Source organism: Hemitrygon akajei, chromosome 4 (genome assembly GCF_048418815.1).
Source record: "Hemitrygon akajei chromosome 4, sHemAka1.3, whole genome shotgun sequence".
Lineage (NCBI taxonomy): Eukaryota > Metazoa > Chordata > Chondrichthyes > Myliobatiformes > Dasyatidae > Hemitrygon > Hemitrygon akajei.
This window is the reverse complement of record NC_133127.1, coordinates 3,807,774-3,827,644: the sequence shown is the minus strand read 5'-3', so window position 1 is coordinate 3,827,644 and position 19,871 is coordinate 3,807,774. Positions and strand designations below refer to the sequence as shown.

General features: G+C 46.3%; 1 protein-coding gene across 1 annotated transcript in view; it reads left to right on the top strand.

Moving 5' to 3' along the window:
- Positions 1-14,869, top strand: part of LOC140726074 (interferon-induced very large GTPase 1-like) — a 51,046-nt gene extending 36,177 nt beyond the window's left edge. Inside the window, exon 4 of the mRNA XM_073042009.1 lies at positions 6,601-14,869. Coding sequence (XP_072898110.1) covers positions 7,132-12,981 — 5,850 coding nt within the window. The 5' untranslated portion in view covers positions 6,601-7,131 and the 3' untranslated portion in view covers positions 12,982-14,869. The remainder of the gene's footprint in view (positions 1-6,600) is intronic.
- The last annotated feature ends 5,002 nt before the right edge of the window (positions 14,870-19,871 follow it).

Genomic DNA, 19,871 nt, shown 5'->3' with positions numbered 1-19,871 from the left:
TGCATAATGAAGTCCCCCATGACTATTGTAACATTGTCCTTTTGGCATGTATTTTTTTAACCTTCCTTTGTAATTTGTAGACCACATTCTTACTATTGATTGGAGGTCTGTATACATCTCCCATCAGTGTCTTTCTACCCTTGCAGATCCTGGCTCTACCCACAATGATTCAAGTTAAAAAAGCCTTTAATAAGTCAGAAAAGCGTTTAATTGGAATGAGGGGAATTATGAGGCTATCAGGCAGGAACTTGGAAGCTTAAATTGGGAACGGATGTTCTCAGGGAAAGGCACAGAAGAAATGTGGCAAATATTCAGGGGATATTTGTGTGGAGTTCTGCATAGATACGTTCCAATGAAACAGGGAATTTATGGTAGGGTACAGGAACCGTGGTGTACAAAGGCAGCAGTAAATCTAGGTAAGACAATAAAAAATCTTACAAAAGGTTCAGAGAGCTAGGTAATGTTAGAGATCTAGAAAATTATAAAGCTAACAGGAAGGAGCTTAAGAAGGAAATTCGGAGAGCCAGAAGGGGCCATGAGAAGGCTTTGGCGGGCAGGATTAAGGAAAACCCCAAGACATTCTACAAGTATATGAAGAACAAGAGGATAAGATGTGAAAGAATAGGACCTATCAAATGTGACAGTGGGAAAGTGTATGGAACTGGAGGAAATAGCGAAGGTACTTAATGAATACTTTACTTCAGTATTCACTATGGAAAAGGATCTTAGTGATTGTAGTGATGACTTGCAGTGGACTGAAAAGCTTGAGCATGTAGATATTAAGAAAGAGGATGTGCTGGAGCTTTTGGAAAGCATCAAGTTAGATAAGTCACCAGGACCAGATGAGCTGTACCCCAGGCTACTGTGGGAGGCGAGGGAAGAGATTGCTGAGCCTCTGCCGATGATCTTTGCATCATGAATGGGGACGGGAGAGGTTCCCGAGGATTGGAGGGTTGCGGATGTTGTTCATTTATTCAAGAAAGGGAGTAGAGATAGCCCAGGAAATTATAGACCTGTGAGTCTTACTTCAGTGGTTGGTAAGTTGATGGAGAAGATCCTGAGAGGCAGGATTTATGAACATTTGGAGAGGTATAATATAATTAGGAATAGTCAGCGTGGCTTTGTCAAGGGCAGTTGTGCCTTACGAGCCTGACTGAATTTTTTGAGGATGTGACTAAACACATTGATGAAGGAAGAGCAGTAGATGTAGTGTATATGGATTTTAGCAAGACATTTGATAAGGTACTTCATGCAAGGCTTATTGAGAAAGTAAGGAGGCATGGGATGCAAGGAGAAATTGCTTTGTGGATCCAGAACTGATTTGCCCACAGAAGGCAAAGAGTGTTTGTAGACAGGTCATATTCTGCATGGAGATTCTGGATAAGGAACTGGAGGGATTTGTTGTTAAGTTTGCTGATGACACAAAGGTTGGGGGTGTTGTGGATAGTGTGGAGGGCTGTCAGAGGTTGCAACAGGACATTGATATGATGCAAAACTGGGCTGAGAAGTGGCAGATGGGGTTCAACCCAGATAAGTGTGAGGTGGTTCATTTTGGTAGGTCAAATATGATGGCAGAATATAGTATTAATGGCAAGACTCTTGGCAGTGTGGAGGATCAGAGGGATCTTGGGTTCTGAGTCCATGGGACGCTCAAAGCAGCTGTGCAGGTTGACTCCTGGTTAAGAAGGCATACGGCGTATTGGCCTTTATCAATCGTGGAATTGAATTTCGGAGCCAAGAGGTAATGTTACAGTTATATAGGACCCTGGTCAGACCCCACTTGGAGTAGTGTGCTCAGTTCTGGTCGCCTCACTATAGGAAGGATGTGGAAGCCATAGAAAGGGTGCAGAGGAGATTTACAAGGATGTTGCCTGGATTGGGGAGCATGCCATATGAGAATAGGTTAAGTGAACTTAGCCTTTTCTCCTTGGAGTGACGGAGGATGAAAAATGACCTGATAGAGGTGTATAAGATGATGAGAGGCATTGATCGTGTGGATAGTCAGAGGCTTTTTCCCAGGGCTGAAATGGCTGCCACAAGGGGACACAGGTTTAAGGTGCTGGGGAGTAGGTACAGAGGAGATGCCAGGGGTAAGTTTTTTACTCAGAGAGTGGTGAGTGCATGGAATGGGCTGCCGGCAACAGTGGTGGAGGTGGATACGATGGGGTCTTTTCAGAGACTTTTGGATAGGTTCATGGAACTTAGTAAAATAGAGGGCTATGGGTAATGCTAGTAATTTCTAAGGTAGGGACATGTTCGGCACAACTGTGTGGGCCGAAGGGCCTGTATTGTGCAGTAGGTTTTCTATGTTTCTATGTTTCTAAAACATTCCGGGCCTGTGTCACTTCTTTCTAATGATTTGATTTCATTTTTTACCAATAGAGCAACACGAACCTCCACCGGCACACCCGGCCTTCCAGGTTGTCCTTTCAATAAAAATGTGTATCTTTGGATTAGCCTTCCAGCTATAATCTTCTTTCAGCCTTGATTCAGTGTTGACTTCAACATTATACCTGCCAATCTACAACTGTGCTGCAAGTTCATCTGCCTTATTCCATATACTGCACGATTTCAAATATAAAACTTACAGTCCTGTATTCACCCTTTTCAATTTTGTCTGCCTTTTACATTGCAACTCAGCATGTTGACTACAATTTTGCCCTGTCAACAGCTTCTCCTCACTACACAGTGCCTCTGTTTGTAAACCAACCACCTCATCTTCAGCACTGCCATCTGACTTTCTGACGCATTCATCACACTGACAAATCCAAATTGAATTAAATGCAAGATCTAATTTAGTGAAGAATTTGACCCTTGCAGTAAACCAAAGGCTGAGTTCATTGATGGTAAGCAGTGATGATTTTTATTGGTAATCTTGCTAAGATTCCAATAATCGATACAGGGTCACAAACAAGAGAAAATCTGCAGGTGCCGGAAATCCGAGCAACACACACAAAATGCTGGAGGAACTCAGCAGGCCAGGCAGCATCTATGGAAAATGTACAGTTGACATTCCGGGCCGAGAGCCTTTGGCAGGACTGGAGAAAAAAAGCTGAGGAGTAGATTTAAAATGTGGGGGAAGGAGAGAAACACAAGGTGATAGGTGAAACCTGGAGGGGGAGGGACAAAGTCAAGAGCTGGGAAGTTGATGTATGAAAGAGACAGAAGACGATGGAAGAAAGAAAAAGGGGGAGGAGCACCAGAGGGAGGTGAAGGGTGGGCAAAGAAATCAGGTGAGAGAGGGAAAGGGGAGGGGGTGGCTGGGGGCATTACCGGAAGTTTGAGAAATCAATGTTCATGCCATCAATACTCCAAGTGCGGCCTGACTAGTGTCTTGTAAAGGCTCAGCATTCTCTCCTTGCTTTTATGTTCTATTCCTCTTGGAAAAAAATGCCAACATTGTTTTTGCCTTCTTTACCACAGACTCAACCCGTAAATTAGCCTTCTGGTAGGCTTGCAAAAGGACTCCTAAAACCCTCTGAACCTCTGATGTTTGAATCTTCTCCCCATTTAGATAACAGTCTGCACCATTATTCCTTTTACCAAAATGCATTATCATACATTTCCCAACACTGTATTCCATCTGCCACTTTTTTGCCCATTCTTCCAATTTGTCCAAGTCCTGCTGCAATCGCATTGCTTCCTCAGCACCACCTACCTGTCCACCTATCTTCGTATCATCCGCCAACTTTAACACAAAGCCATCTATTCCATTATCTAAATCATTGACAGACAATGTGAAAAATAAGTGTTCCAATTCTGACCCTTGAGGAATGCCGACAGACAACCAGAAAAGGTTATTTGCATTCACAGCCTCCTGCCTGTCAACTACACCTCAATCCATACCAGTATCTTTCCACTGCCTCTCCTTTGCCAACCCTGCTTGTTACTTTCTCATAGAACTCTAACAGATTTGTCAAGCAAGATTACCCTTCACAGTAACTATGCTGACTTTGACTTATTTTATCATTAGTCTCCAAGTAGCTCGAAACTTTGTCCATAATAATCAACTCCAACTCTCTCCTTACCATTGAGGTTAGACTAACTGGCCTATAATTACCTCTCTTTTGACTTCATCCCTACTTAAAGAGTGGAGTGACATTTGCAATCTTCCACTCCTCTGGCACCATGCCAGAATCAAGTGATTCTTGAAAGATCATGACCAATGCATCTGTTACCTCTTCAGCAACCTCTCTCAGGACTCTGGGATGTAGTCCATCTGGCCCAGGTGACTTATCCACCTTAAGATGTTTCAGTTTGCCGAGCACTTTTTCCTTTATAATAGCAATGACTCTCACTCCTGCTCCCTGATACTCACAGACACCTGGCACACTGCTAGTGTCTTCCACAGTGAAGACAGATGCAAAGTACCCATTAAGTTCATCTGCCATTTCTTTGTCCTCCATCACTACCTCACCAGCATCATTTTCCAGTGGTCCAATATCAACTCTCACTTCCCTTTTATTCCTTATATAACTGAGAAATATTTTAGTATCCTGCTTTATATTATTGGCTTGTCTGCCCTCATTTCATTTTTTCCCTTCTTATAGCTTTTGTAATTGCATTTTGTTGGATTTTAAAAACTTCCCAATTATCCAACTTCTCACTCACTTTTACAACATTATATGCCCTTTCCTTGGCTTTTATGCAGTCCTTAACTTCCTTCATCAGCCATGGTTGCCCACCCCTGCCATTAGAGAGCTGCTTCTTCTGTGGGACATGTCTATCCGAGCCTTGTGAACTATTTCCAGAAACTTCAGCCATCCCTGTCCTGCCGTCATCCCTGCCAGTATCCTCCTCCAATCCACCTGGGCAAGCTCCTCTCTCACGCCTCTGTAATTCCCTTTATTCCATTGTGGTACAGATACATGTGACTTACGCTTCTCCCTCTCAAATTGCAGTCTGAATTGAATCATATCATGACCACTGCCTCCTAAAGGTTCCTTTACAATGATCATGTGGATAGCCAGGGACATTTTCCCAGGGCTGAAATGGCTAACACGAGGGGGCATAGCTTTAAAGTGCTTGGAAATAGGTAACGAGGGGATGTCAGGGACAAGTTTTTCACACAAAGAGTGGTGGGTGCATGGAATGTACTGCTGGCAGTGGTGGAGGCAGAAACGATAGGGTCTTTTAAGAACCTCTTAGTTAGGTACATGGAGCTTATAAAAATAGAGGGCTATGCGGTAGGGAAATTCTAGGCAGTTTCTAGAGTAGCTTACATGGTCGGCACAACATTGTGAGCCGAAGGGCCTGTTATATTCTGTAAATTTCTATGTTCTATGCTCTATTAAGCTCCCTCATCAGATCTGGGTTATTACACAACACCCAATCCAGGATAACCTTTCCCCGAGCAGGCTCAAGCACAAACTGTTCTAAAATAAACATCTTGTAGGCATTCAACAAATTCCCTTTCTTGCGATCCAACACCAACCTGATTTTCCCAATCCCCTTGCATATTGAAGTCCCCCACCACAACTGTGTCATTACCCTTATTACATGCCTTTTCCAGCTCCCTTTGCAATCTGAACCCCACATCTTGGCTACTATTTGGAGTCCAATATATGGTTCCCAAAATGTTTTTTCACCCATGCAGTTTCTTAACTCCACCCACAAAGATTCAACATTGTCAGACCCTGTCACCTCTTTCTAAGATGTAATTCCATCTCTTACCAACAGAGCCACACCACCACCTATGCCTTCCTGTCTGCTGTTTTGATACAAAGTATATCCTTTGATGTTAAGCTCCCAACTACGGCCTGCTTTCAGCCACAACTCAGTGGTGCCCACAATGTTATACCGACCAATCTTAAATAGCTCCTCGAGTTCCTCCACCTTATTCCAAATTCTACGCACATTTAAATACAGCACCCTCAGTCCTGCATTCTTCACCCTTTTCAATTCTGCCTCTGTGGTACACTTTAACTCTTTTTCTCTGTCTGCATTTATAGACAATAGACAATAGGTGCAGAAGTAGACCATTCGGCCCTTCGAGCCTGCACCGCCATTTTGAGATCATGGCTGATCATCTACTATCAATACCCGGTTCCTGCCTTGTCCCCATATCCCTTGATTCCCCTATCCATAAGATACCTATCTAGCTCCTTCTTGAAAGCATCCAGAGAATTGGCCTCCACTGCCTTCCGAGGCAGTGCATTCCACACCCCCACCACTCTCTGGGAGAAGAAGTTTTTCCTTTTGTACCCAATCATTGGCTTGTCCTTCCTCACATTCATGTTACACCCATCATCTACTTGTAAACCTGCTGGCTCATCCTCAGCTCCATCATACTGGTTCCCTTCCTGTGTTGTAGGTTCTATGTTCTACTTGTGTAGAGACTTGGACATTTCCCTCATCATGGTCATGAACAGCCCACCCCTTACAGTCGGCCTGTGTCCTGATCCTAGACTCATTAGCCAGTGGGAACATCCTCCCTGTATCCAGCAATGTTAAACTCTGTCCTCAGTTCAGTGAGATCACAACTCATTCTTCTAACCCCCAGTGGACAGAGGGATGACCAACTCAACTTCTCCTGATGTGACAGACTCACCAACAAATGGACCTGAAACACTGACCCTGATTCTCTCTCTCTCCCCACAGATGCTGCCTCACCTGCTGAGTATTTCAAGGATTTTCTGATTTCACCCCAGGAAAAAAATCTGCAGAATCTTCACTAAACTCCCTTGAGAGAAAGTGTGTCGTTCATTTACTACGGTCAACAAATTTGTACCCAGTCCTCCTGGTGTGGTGTCACCAAGGCCAGGTATAATTCTGTGACCAATTCCAGGTTGCCATGGTGATCACCTACTGACTGTACTCAGTACACACCATGCCAGGACAACGAGACCTGACAGAGGATCACCAGCCAGAGGCACGGAACCATTCAGCCCTGAGATCCTGGGACAGGAACTGTGTGTTCCAGTAGAACATCAGGCACAGCAAATATCCAGGACAGGAATCAAGTCAAAACCATAAATCTTTGGAGACAAGTTTTACCTTTGTGAGAATTTAAGAAACAGAACAGTATTCCTATTCCCAAAACACCCCGATCAGCACGCCGCTCCCCGAAGTAGTCCCACCTCTGAGAAAGAGAACAGAGATTCCAGGAGAACACAGAGTGTATCGGAGACAATGACGAGCATTTTACCAGCTGGAAATAATGAGTCTGTAAATCTCAGCCCCCCACAAATTGTAAAGGATTTGGGATTACAGGATCAATATCCTCACAAACTGTCTCTTCAGACCGTGCAGAGGGTATCCCAGGATAAACTGGAGGACAGCAAACCAACTTGTGCAGAAGATCTTCCCTGGCGATTTCTCCAAAGGATCCTCTCAGCCAATTCACTGGCGAGGAATCCCAACTGGCCACCTGATCTGCCCTCGGAGGGTGAGGATGATGATGAAGACTACAGTGATTTTTTTGAAGTTTCAGCACCAGAGGATGGTGGGATGAATCCTTTGGATATCATTGCTGCCATTTTCCTCTGTGCTGACCACTCTCTCCGGCAGGAACTGATGCTGAAGATGTCTCTGTGCCAGTTTGCATTACCCTTTCTGATGCCAGACACACACAGTCACCCCATGGACAAGGTGAGGGGACCCACAGAAGGGTCTGGTGCCACCCTTCTCCTCTGGGCCATGAGGCCCATTGTTAAAACATGGTGCCCACATTCTCCTACAGACAGCAGCCCCGTTGTGGAGGTGCCCATCGTGACAGCAGCTATGCCAACGGTGTCCTTCCTCAGACTGGGAAGGTGCACAGTGTCCAAATCCCGAATCCTCAATCTCACCCTGAGTCAGGCACAGCTGCAGCAGAACATCTTCCTGCACTCCGAGATGGAATGTGGGAATGTGCCCCGCAGGATATCCGATGGAATGGCTGAGATCAGCTGGTATCTCCCTTCTGGGAAGAGTAACACGGATATTTTCCCAGAGGCTGCTGCATTCATTAACCTCCGAGGCGATGCTGAAACTTTCCAGGGAAACGCTCGGTTTCTGGCAAATGTATCTGCTGCTCTCTTTATTTTCATTGACGTTATTGGTGAGAAGGAACGAGAATTCCTCACCTCTCTCACACAGTCACCAGCAAAACTCTTTCTCATAGTCAACACCCGCATCAATCAGCAACACATAACCCGTGAGCAGGTGAAGAATCTGTTCAAAGATCTAAAGTTACAATTTCAACAACACATAATTCGAACAAATATGAATGAGGCTAAACTTGTGGAAAAGCTCCATTCTCAGATCAAACGAGTAATTCTAATGAGGGACAGGGACCAGACCTTGCTGAGCCTGGAGAAAATGGCTGACATTGCAATGGAAAGTGGGATTGAGGTCGATGAACGTCAACCTGAAATACAACGAGCCAAGGAACGTACCTCAGAAGTGCTGAGAAAAACAGACGCCAAGGAATTCTGGGTACCAGAGAAACAATCTCATCAGAATTCATTCAACATCTCAGAGGGATCAATGGGTGTCTTGGAAAGAATAAATAATGGTTTACTAGATGGAAATAACCATTCTCTACATGATACACTTCATCAAATTGTAAAGGATTTGGGATTACAGGATCATTATCCTCACAAATTGTCTCTTCAGACTGCGCGGGAGGTGTCCCAGAATAAACTGGAGGACAACATACCAACCAAACCAGAAGATCTTCCCTGGCGATTTCTCCACAGGATCCTCTCAGCCAATTCACTGGCGAGGAATCGCGACTGGCCACCTGATCTGTCCTTGGACAGTGAGGATGATGATGATGAAGAACTAAATGATACGCTGGAAGACAGTGAATCAAGGGTTTTTGGGATGAATCCTCTGGATATCATTGCTGCCATTTTCCTCTGTGCTGACCACTCTCTCCAGCATGAACTGATGCTGAAGATGTCTCTGTGCCAGTTTGCATTACCCTTTCTGATGCCAGACACACACAGTCACCCCATGGACAAGGTGAGGGGACCCACAGAAGGGTCTGGTGCCACCCTTCTCCTCTGGGCCATGAGGCCCATTGTTAAAATATGGTGCCCACATTCTCCTACAGACAGCAGCCCCGTTGTGGAGGTGCCCATCGTGACAGCAGCCATGCCAATGGTGTCCTTCCTCAGACTGGGAAGGTGCACAGTGTCCAAATCCCGAATCCTCAATCTCACCCTGAGTCAGGTACAGCTGCAGCAGAACATCTTCCTGCACTCCGAGATGGAATGTGGGAATGTGTCCCGCAGGATATCCGATGGAATGGCTGAGATCAGCTGGTATCTCCCTTCTGGGAAGAGCAACACGGATATTTTCCCAGAGGCTGCTGCATTCATTAACCTCCGAGGCGATGCTGAAAGTTTCCAGGGAAACGCTCGGTTTCTGGCAAAAGTATCTGCTGCTCTCTTTATTTTCATTGATGTTATCGGTGAGAAGGAACGAGAATTCCTCACCTCTCTCACACAGTCACCAGCAAAACTCTTTCTCATAGTCAACACCCACATCAATCAGCAACACAGAACCCCTGAGCAGGTGAAGAATCTGTTCAAAGATCTAAAGTTAAAACCTCAACAATGCATTCTTCGGGGAACTGTAAATGAAGCTAAACTTGTGGAAAAGCTCCGTTCTCAGATCAAACAAGTAATTCCAATGAGGGACAGGGACCAGCCCTTGCTGAGCCTGGAGAAAATGGCTGACATTGCGATGGAAAGTGGGATTGAGGTCGATGAACGTCAACCTGAAATACAACGAGCCAAGGAACTGACCAAAATACTGGACAGACTTGACTCAGGAAACATTACTGGGTATAAAAGGAGAGTGTTGCCCTTTCATGGAGAGCCCTGGCAAGGATTGTCTAAAGTTGAAAAAGAGAAATCTCGGATGAAACTCCGTGGGGATAGAACCACAGAAGAGTATAACCGCGAACTGGACCAGGAGAAGAACAGAATCCGGGAAGCTCAGCTCAGACAGAGTCTGTCGGAAGAGATGCGGCTGTTCATTGAACACCTCACCCGTCATGGTGGGGTTGACAGAGCCATTTCCCTACAGTGGCTGAAGCTGGAACTGGACAGTAAATCATGTGAAGTTATGGCAGGATTGCATAGAATTTATAAAGAACTGTGCAAAGACTCAAAACACAAGGTGAAGGAACTGAAGGAGTTGGATCAGAAGATGTCTGATAGTTTCCTGGGTCTCGAGCATTTCATGAGGGAACTTGGCCAGGTTTATGAACTTTCAGTGACTCGACACAATGTCACCCAAAGGACACAGATCCACCCAGAGGTGTCGCAGTTCCCAGGTGTTGCTGCTGAACTGTTGCTGGAAGGGTTCCCACTGGAACTCATCGATGGAGATGTTTCCAACGTTCCCATTCCATGGATCACTGCCGTACTCACAGAAGTGGCCAACAAAGTGGGAAGAGCTTGTCGAGTGTTTGTGCTGACGGTGATTGGAGTTCAGAGCACGGGCAAGTCCACACTCCTCAACACAATGTTCTGTTTGCGGTTTGCTGTGAGCAGCGGCCGATGTACTCGAGGGGCCTACATGCAGTTGATCAAAGTCACAGGGAGCCTGGCCGAGGAGCTGGGCTGTGAGTTCATCCTGGTCATTGACACAGAGGGGCTGAGAGCCCCAGAACTCGCAACACTGACAGACAGCTACGAGCACGACAATGAGCTGGCAACGTTCGTGGTTGGATTAAGCAACTTAACGTTGGTAAACATCGGGATGGAAAATCAGTCAGAGATGAAAGATATTTTACAGATTGTTGTCCATTCCTTAATCCGTATGAGGGAGACAGAAAAAAGGCCAAAATGCATATTTGTCTACCAGAACGTCGGCGATGTGAGTGCGCACGATCAGAATCTGAGAGGCCGTCAGAAACTCCTGGAGCAGCTGGATAAGATGACAGAGGCTGCAGCAAAGCTGGAGAAGGTAGACCGAGTAACGTTCCGTGATGTGATGGACTATGATGCTGACAAGGACAACTGGTACATCCCTGGTCTGTGGCATGGTACACCCCCAATGGCTGCAGTCAACACCGGCTACAGTGAACACGTCTCCCAACTGAAGAAGAACCTAATTCAGTGTCTAATCCAACAGAGCCGATGCGAAGGAGCTTTCACTATCCTGGACTTTATCAAATGGATGGCTGGGCTTTGGGAACAGGTGAAACATGAAAATTTCATTTTCAGCTTCCAGAACAGCCTGGTCGCAGAGGCTTACAACCACCTCTCCATGAAGTACAAGGACTGGGAGTGGGAACTCCGCAAATTCACTCACTCCTGGGGAAATGAGGCTGAAAACAGAATCAGCAATGCCAAAGGAGATCTCACCGAACTGCTCTGTAGTCTGGAGAGGGAGATGAGGACAGAGATGAACAAAAGGGAGGGTGACACTCTGGATAAACTACAAGCTCTGTATGAAAGTGGGGCTGATAATGTGTATCTGATGGAGAAATACAGAGAGGAATTTAAGCTCAGGATCTCCAGTTTATGCAGCCGACTTCAGCACGATTCAATGCAGAGATGTAGAGATGCCGTGAATAGACGGGTGGGACTGCAGGGAGTGGATGATATTTGCAATAATTTTCACAGGAAGATTGGAGAACAGGTGAAGGAGCTTTTACGGAAGTGTAAAGCAGCAAATCAGGAGTTGGGTGAAAAGGAATTGGAAAATGAATTTGACAGGATGTGGAAAGATACACTCTCTCAGCTGGAGTATCAGCCCTGCAGAGAAAGAAACATTGAACTGCATATTGAACATCTTCTCAGGGAGGAAACAAAGACTCAAGAGAGAGTGGTTAATGAAAAGCTAAAAGGTAAAAATCTCTCTGAACTGGGGACCCAGTACTTTCAGATTGTAGAGAAACACATCAACATGTCATATTGGAGATGGGGTACAAGTAAACTCATTCCATCCAGATTGAAAGCAGATCTCGATCAAGCAGCAAAGATTACAAAGCCCATCGAGGATGAATGCAGACATTGGATCACTGACATCACAAAAAAGAACATGGATTATGACAATAAATATTGCATTGAACTTTTGAACATGATAGGGGAAAAAGTTGACAATATTTCACATCAAAACTTTTCAATGTCTGAGGATTTCAAAACCGACTTTAAACTTCACCTGTGTGGTTACGCTGCACCAAAATTCCTGGTCATGCACAGGAGGTTTATCGACAGACATGACCCACGGAAAAGACTGGAAAACATGAAAAGTAAATACTTTGATCTCTTCATGGATATTTACACAGAGCAGGATGAGAACCTGAGACAAGCAGAACGATTTGCTCGATCTTGTTTCTTGCCAGCTCTCCGAGACGCCACCCTCAAGACTCTCAGCGTGAACATCGTGGATGATATGAAAAACCATGACCCTGAGCGACAGTACAGTCTCTGCAACAACTTCACTGTGGCCCTCCTGGTCCACTGGAAACAAACACATCAATTTGATAAATATCCCCGGTACATCAGAGACTTTGAGAATTTTGCCAAAGACTGGCTCTATCAGCAAGTTATTAAACACTGCAAGACAGAATGCGATGGAGAGAGCACATTTACCCGTCTGGCTAAAGAAATCATCACAGAGATCACTGGGAAAGCTAAGGACGTTGTTCAGGATGCAGTGAAGCAGAACTTTGCTGGAAATGCTCAGAGCTTCCTAAACATGTTTATTGAAAAGTTAAACACAAGAATCTCGATGCCCAAAGATGAGATGAAACTTGTTCTGTTTCAGAGTGGCAGTGATGGCAAGAAATGTGCAGAAGCCATTCTGCCATGTATTGAAGAGGAGGAGCAGTATCTCCTCCAAGTGGTAAAAGGCTGGGATGTCGAAGCAAAGATTGAAGAATTATCCATTAAACCCATGGAGGAGTTGTTCAAAGTGTTATTCAATTGTACAAATAAATGTCCTTTCTGTGGGGTTTTCTGTGACTCAGAGACCCTGGTACACTCACAACACTCCAGTAAACAGCACAGACCTGAAGGTCTCAACAGGTATTGATGGATAGACAGTGAACATCTTGTAATGGATATCTGCACAGCTTCAGTTGCAAGTGATAGAAAATTCCAAAATAATGACACAAATTGGGAATTGCATCCCTACAAGGATTATTAAACAGTCAATGATTACTACAAGTCCTGGATTATCCAACGGGAAATTTCTGCAGAGGCAGCATCCTATTGGAAGAAGGTTTTCTACATTTTCAATCAGCGGTTTGCTGATGAATACAGAGCAAAGCCTGCAGAGATCGATGGAAGCTGGAACATTGACTGGGAGGTGGTGAGGGAAGAAATGAACAAGACGTATAATACAAACATTCAGTCTTGGTAATGTCCCTTTAAATGGTGTTACTTAGTGAGAGACAGACAAAGGGAAACTGTCTGTCTCAGAAGGAATGGGCAGAGTAAATCACAATGTGTTCAAATTCAAATCCAATCACAAATCATTCAAAAGGAGTCATTCAAAAGAAGTTGAATGACTTCAGACTTGTTGTCTTGACGTCGCACGTGATGAAGACCATGGAGCGGCTGATAATACAGAATCTGAGGCCACAAACCAGGCACGCCCGGGATCCGCTTCAGTTTGCGTATAAGGAGAAGGTGGGAGTGGAGGATGCTATCACGTATTTGCTGCACAAATCCCTCTCTCACCTGGATGGGGTCAGTGGTGCTGTGAGGATTACATTCCTGGACTTCTCTAGTGCCTTTAACACCATCCTGCCCAGGATCTTAAGGCACAAATTAATGGAGATGGGAGTAGACTCTCACATGGTGGATTGGATAGTGGACTACTTGACAGATAGACCTCAGTATGTGTGGTTGGGAGACTGTAGGTCTGACACGGTGGTAAGCAGCACAGGGGCGCCGCAGGGAACCGTACTCTCTCCGGTCCTGTTCACCCTGTACACATCAGACTTCCAATATAACTCGGAGTCCTGCCATGTGCAGAAGTTCGCTGATGACACGGCCATAGTGGGGTGTGTCAGGAATGGACAGGAGGAGGAGTATAGGAAACTGATACAGGACTTTTTGATATGGTGCAACTCAAACCACCTGCGTCTCAATATCACCAAGACCAAGGAGATGGTGGTGGACTTTAGGAGATCTAGGCCTCATATGGAGCCAGTGATCATTAATGGAGAATGTGTGGAGCAGGTTAAGACCTACAAGTATCTGGGAGTACAGTTAGACGAGAAGCTAGACTGGACTGCCAACACAGATGCATTGTGCAGGAAGGCACAGAGTCGACTGTACTTCCTTAGAAGGTTGGCGTCATTCAATGTCTGCAGTGAGATGCTGAAGATGTTCTATAGGTAAGTTGTTGAGAGCGCCCTCTTCTTTGTTGTGGCGTGTTGGGGAGGAAGCATTAAGAAGAAGGACGCCTCACGTCTTAATAAGCTGGTAAGGAAGGCGGGCTCTGTCGTGGGCAAAGTACTGGAGAGTTTAACATCGGTAGCTGAGCGAAGGGCGCTGAGTAGGCTACGGTCAATTATGGAAAACCCTGAACATCCTCTACATAGCACCATCCAGAGACAGAGAAGCAGTTTCAGCGACAGGTTGCTATCGATGCAATGCTCCTCAGACAGGATGAAGAGATCAATACTCCCCAATGCCATTCGGCTTTACAATTCAACCGCCAGGAGTAAGATATGTTAAAGTGCCGGGGTTAGGACTGAGCTTAAGTTACCATTCAATGTATTTAAGTAAACTACTTAAGAACTTTTTAAAAGCTATTATTAATGCTTTTTGAGAGAGTGATTTAGATGCATATCATATTTTTACTGAGTTAAGTATTGTATGTAATTAGTTTTGCTACAATAAGTGTATGGGACATTGGAAAAAATGTTGAATTTCCCCATGGGGATGAATAAAGTATCTATCTATCTATCTATCTATCTAAATCATAAAAAATAATTCACAGAGCAGAAGGAATGTTTCTTTCTTACATTCATGGTCCTGACCTCATGGTCAATAAAGTCCTCACTTACTCTCCCTTTCCCCATAACTGGCAAAATCCTTGTAAATTGTCTCTGCTCTCTTTCAAGCTTATTAATATCTTTCCTGTGGGTAGATGGCCAGAACTGCACACAATACTCCAAATCAGGCCTCTCCAAAGTGTTGTCCAACTTCCAAGTCTCAACTCCTGTACTCAGTGTCCTGATTTATGAAGGACAATGCACCAAACACTCTCTTTATGATCCTATCTACCTGTGATGCCACTTTCAATGATGGCTCTCTATTTCCATGTCCCTTTGTTCTACCTCAACACTATTTCCCTCCCTTATCCTAATCCCTGATCCCTCAGAAATCTAGAAATTTATTTCTAGAAATAAATCTATTGATCTTGTTTTAAGCCCAGCCAATCCCTGAGCCTCTTTCTACAGCTCCAGGGTGGAGAATCCTTTTCCTTCATCTCTACTCACATTCCCATTTCAGTAACTTGGAAATGTTACTTTTGGTCTCCTCGGTGAAATAACTGACTGTGAATAACTGGGGCCCAAGCACTGATCCCTGTCTGAGACACCCCATGGATCACAGACCAGTCATGTGAGAAGGACCCATTCCTTCCTACCATTTCCTTTCTCTATATTAACCAGTGTTCAGTCCATGCTGGAATTCTCTCCCAGTTCCAAGTGCTCTCGTCTTCTCTCCCCAACTCCATGTGCTCTAAACTTGTTCACCAACCTCCAGTGAGAGACCTCATCAATAACCTTCTGAAAATCCAAATATATCACATCTACTGGTTCCCCCTGAACGACTTCACTCGATACTTCCCCAAAGACCTCGGAAAGACCAGTCAAATGTGACTTCCATTTCATTAATCCAGGCTGACTCGACTCACTCATAATATTTTCCAATGACCTTGATATCACATCCTTCGTTGTAGATTCCACCATTTCTCCGAATGCCAGTGACAGGCTAACATTTTGGTAGCTCACTGTTTCCTCTCTCCCTCCACTCTGGAGGAGTTCAGAGAGTCTGTGGTCTGCTGACCTGACCCACTGAGTTCCAGCAGCTCGTTTTTCATCCCAGATTCCAGTCCCTGCAGACCCGTGTGTTCCCAGCAGACATCACTGAGCAGCTTCAGCAGGCAGCTCATTCCCTTCAGCACGTTGAATAAAGCACTCTGCTCTCACACTGTTTCTCCTCCCTCAGATGCTGCCTGACCTGCTGAGCATTTCCAGATTTCCAGCCTCTGCAGTTCTTTTATTGTCACTGACTCTGTCTGACCGTGTGAGATTTTCTAAACACCTTGTCATCGTTCCTTCAGTGTGTGTTCAGCATTTTCCCAGCGACAGACATCAAGACACTGAGTTTCCTGCTTTCTACCTCCGTCCTTTCTGAAATGGGATCCTTACATTTGTAGTTTTCCAAACAGCTGGGCCCATTCCAGAATCTGGGAAATCCTGGAACATCCCAACTCTCTGGAACTCCAACATTGGAACATGGAACAGTATATCACAGTACAAGCCTTTTCCCTGTGTACCAATGCTTTAAACAACTCCAAGATCAATCTAGCCCCTCCCTCCCACATAGCCCTCCATTGTTCTATCACCCATGTGCCTATCTAAGGGTCTATTAAATGCCCCCAATGTATCTGCCTCTACCACCACCCCAGGAGTGTGTTCCACACACCCACCACTCTGTGTGTAAAAATAACTTACCTCTGACATCTCTCCTGTACTTTCCTCCCAACACTTTAGATTTACGCTCCCTCAAATTACCCATTTCTATGCTGTGCGCCAGCGGCTGCTGGAAAATGCCGATCTTACCTTACGCTCAGGGATCGAGACGGCCGACACGCTGGAGGCTGCTTTGCACAACGCTGACACTGTCCAGCCGTGCGATCCCCCGCCGGTTCCGTGGACACCTCAGACCCCGCCGCCGACGGTTCCCATGAGCGAATTCGCCAACGCCGCTGCCAGTCATGATTCCACGAACTCCCTGAACCCGACCACAGTGGCGGCCAGTCAAAAGCCCACGCTGTGTTACTTCTGCGGACTCGAAAAGCACCCCCGAAAACGCTGCCCGGCCCGAGAAGTGACCTGCTCCAGCTGCGGGAAGAAGGGCCATTTTGCCAAGGTCTGTAAGTCTAAACCACGAGTGGGGTCGGGCAGCGCTGTGTGTGAGACATGGGGGCCGCCATCTGCATGCCCAGATGTGGGCGGCCATCTTTGTCGGCGTCAACATGCCCCGCCCCACACCAGCTTGCAAGGTCAATGATGGACATCCTGGTGGAGGGGCACAGGACTAGCTGCCTGTTTGACATGGGCAGCACTGAGAGTTTTATTGACCCGGACACAGTGCAACGCTGTGGACTCGTGACACGGCCGGTCCGTCAGAAGATCACCTTGGCTTCAGGGTCGCATTCCACAGACATCCGGGTGGGTTGTGTAGCGACATTGGTGGTGCAGGGCACAGAATATCGGAACTTTGCGTTCCTGGTCATGCCTCGACTGTGCGCACCTGTGCTGTTGGGCCTGGACTTCCAGAGCCACCTCGAAAGTGTGACTATGGCATATGACGGGCCCCTCCCACCACTCACTGTCAGGAATCCTCAGTTTGGTGGGACTTCGCCATATACTCCGTTACCACACGCGCATACACACCGAACCACACGTCCCGCCCAGCACCATGCCGACAGCTGTGCTACTGACACTACTTGCAGCCTCTCCACCCTCAAGATCCCTCCCCCACCGCTGTTCGCCAACCTGACCCCCGACTGTAAACTGGTGGCAACTAAAAGCAGGAGGTACAGCGCGGGGGACAGGGCCTTCATTCAGTCAGAGGTGCAGTGGCTGCTCGGGGAGGGGATCATTGAGCCAAGCACAAGCCCTTGGCGGTCCCAGGTGGTTGTTGTTCAGACTGGACAGAAAAATAGGATGGTCGTGGACTATAGTCAAACCATCAATAGGTTCACGCAGCTTGACGCGTACCCCCTACCCCGCATCGCAGATATGGTCAATCAGATAGCTCAGTACAAGGTGTACTCGACAATAGATCTGAAATCCACTTATCACCAGCTCCCCATCCGCCCAGAGGACCGCCCCAACACCGCCTTCGAGGCGGGCGGCAGGCTCTATCACTTCCTGCGCGTCCCCTTCGGTGTCACAAATGGTGTCTCTGTCTTCCAGAGGGTGGTGGACCAGTGCCAACTGAAGGCCACATTTCCCTATCTGGATAACATCACCATCTGTGGTCGCAACTGGCCGGATCACAACGCCAACCTCCAATGATTTTTCCAAGTGGCCGAAGCCCTGAACCTTACTTATAATAGGGACAAATGTGTGTTCGGAACCACCCGACTCGCTATCCTTGGGTATGTCATGGAAAACGGGGTCATTGGCCCTGATCCCGACCGTATGCGCCCCCTGTTAGAACTCCCTCTTCCCACCACTCTCAAAGCCCTCAGACGGTGCCTGGGCTTCTTTTCAAATTACAAATAACAAAAGGAGATAGAATAGGTGTGTCAGAAAGGCAATGTCATGATAATCATTGGGGATTTTAACATGAAAGTGGATTGGGAAAACCAGGCCAGTACTGAACCTCAGGAGAAAGAATTTGTGGAATGCCTAAGGGATGGAACGGTCAAATATTTCAAATGTGCACAAGTTGGACCTCACGGTTTCCCCTTCACCGATCCTCCTTCAATCTCCCCAGGCTTCAGCGAATCATGGCCCTGCTCCGAGTCGAGTCCTACAACCTCTTCTCTCCGGCGTCTTGTCCCTTCATCCCCTGCCAAGCAAAAGACCCAGCTCACCCCCGGTGTCAGGCACACAACACGAAAACACATTCCCTTCATTGGACAGCTCACACTCCAAAGCACCTGTTATCTCTAACAGTAACCCGAACACCGCTTCTACAGAAATACCATTACATTAGCAGTGAAGCCTTTCCCAGGGTATTACACTTTCCCCCACCAAAATTAGTCATGTTGCCATGATATTGAGATAATTTGTCACCCTTCATACAAAACACAAAGTCCAACCGAGTGACGTAGATCCCCAAGGTGATAGGTGCCACATTCTGTTCTCCCGGTGCTACATAGGCCAGCCTATCTGGGGGTCTCCTGATTCTCTGAGACCTCCTTACCTGGATATCTACTTTTTCAGGTTCAAACACTCCTTGGGATACTTCTCGTCTACACGGCGAGGCCTCTCCCAGTCCATCACTCGTGCCTCCTGCAACTCAGACCCCTCTGCCACTCGGTTGAGCCCCACTTCATCCCTTTCATGGTCCCACTGAACCCCAGTCTGTCCGTAAGACCATAAGACAAAGGAGCAGAAGTCGGCCATTCGGCCCATCGAGTCTGCTCGATCACGTTTCATCACGACTAAAGCTCCCCTTTAGTCCCATTCCCCCGCCTTCTCACCATAACCCTTGATGTCCTGGCTACTCAGATACCTATCAATCTCTGTCTTAAATAGACCCAATGACTTGGCCTCCACTGCTACCCGTGGCAACAAATTCCACAGATCCACCACCCTCTGGCTAAAAAAACTTATTCGCATCTCTGTTCTGAATGGGCGCCCTGCAATCCTCAAGTCATGTCCTCTCGTACTAGACTCCCCCACCATGGGAAACAACTTTGCCACATCCACTCTGTCCATGCCTTTCAACATTTGAAATGTTTCTATGAGGTCCCTCCTCATTCTTCTAAACTCCAAGGAGTACAGTCCAAGAGCGGTCAAACGTTCCTCATATGTTAACCCTCTCATTCCCGGAATCATTCTAGCGAATCTTCTCTGAACCCTCTCTAATGTTAGCACATCCTTTTTAAATAAGGAGCCCAAAACTGCACACAGTATTTCAAGTGAGGTCTTACCAGTGCCTTATAGAGCCTCAACATCACATCCCTGCTCCTATACTCCATTCCTCTAGAAATGAATG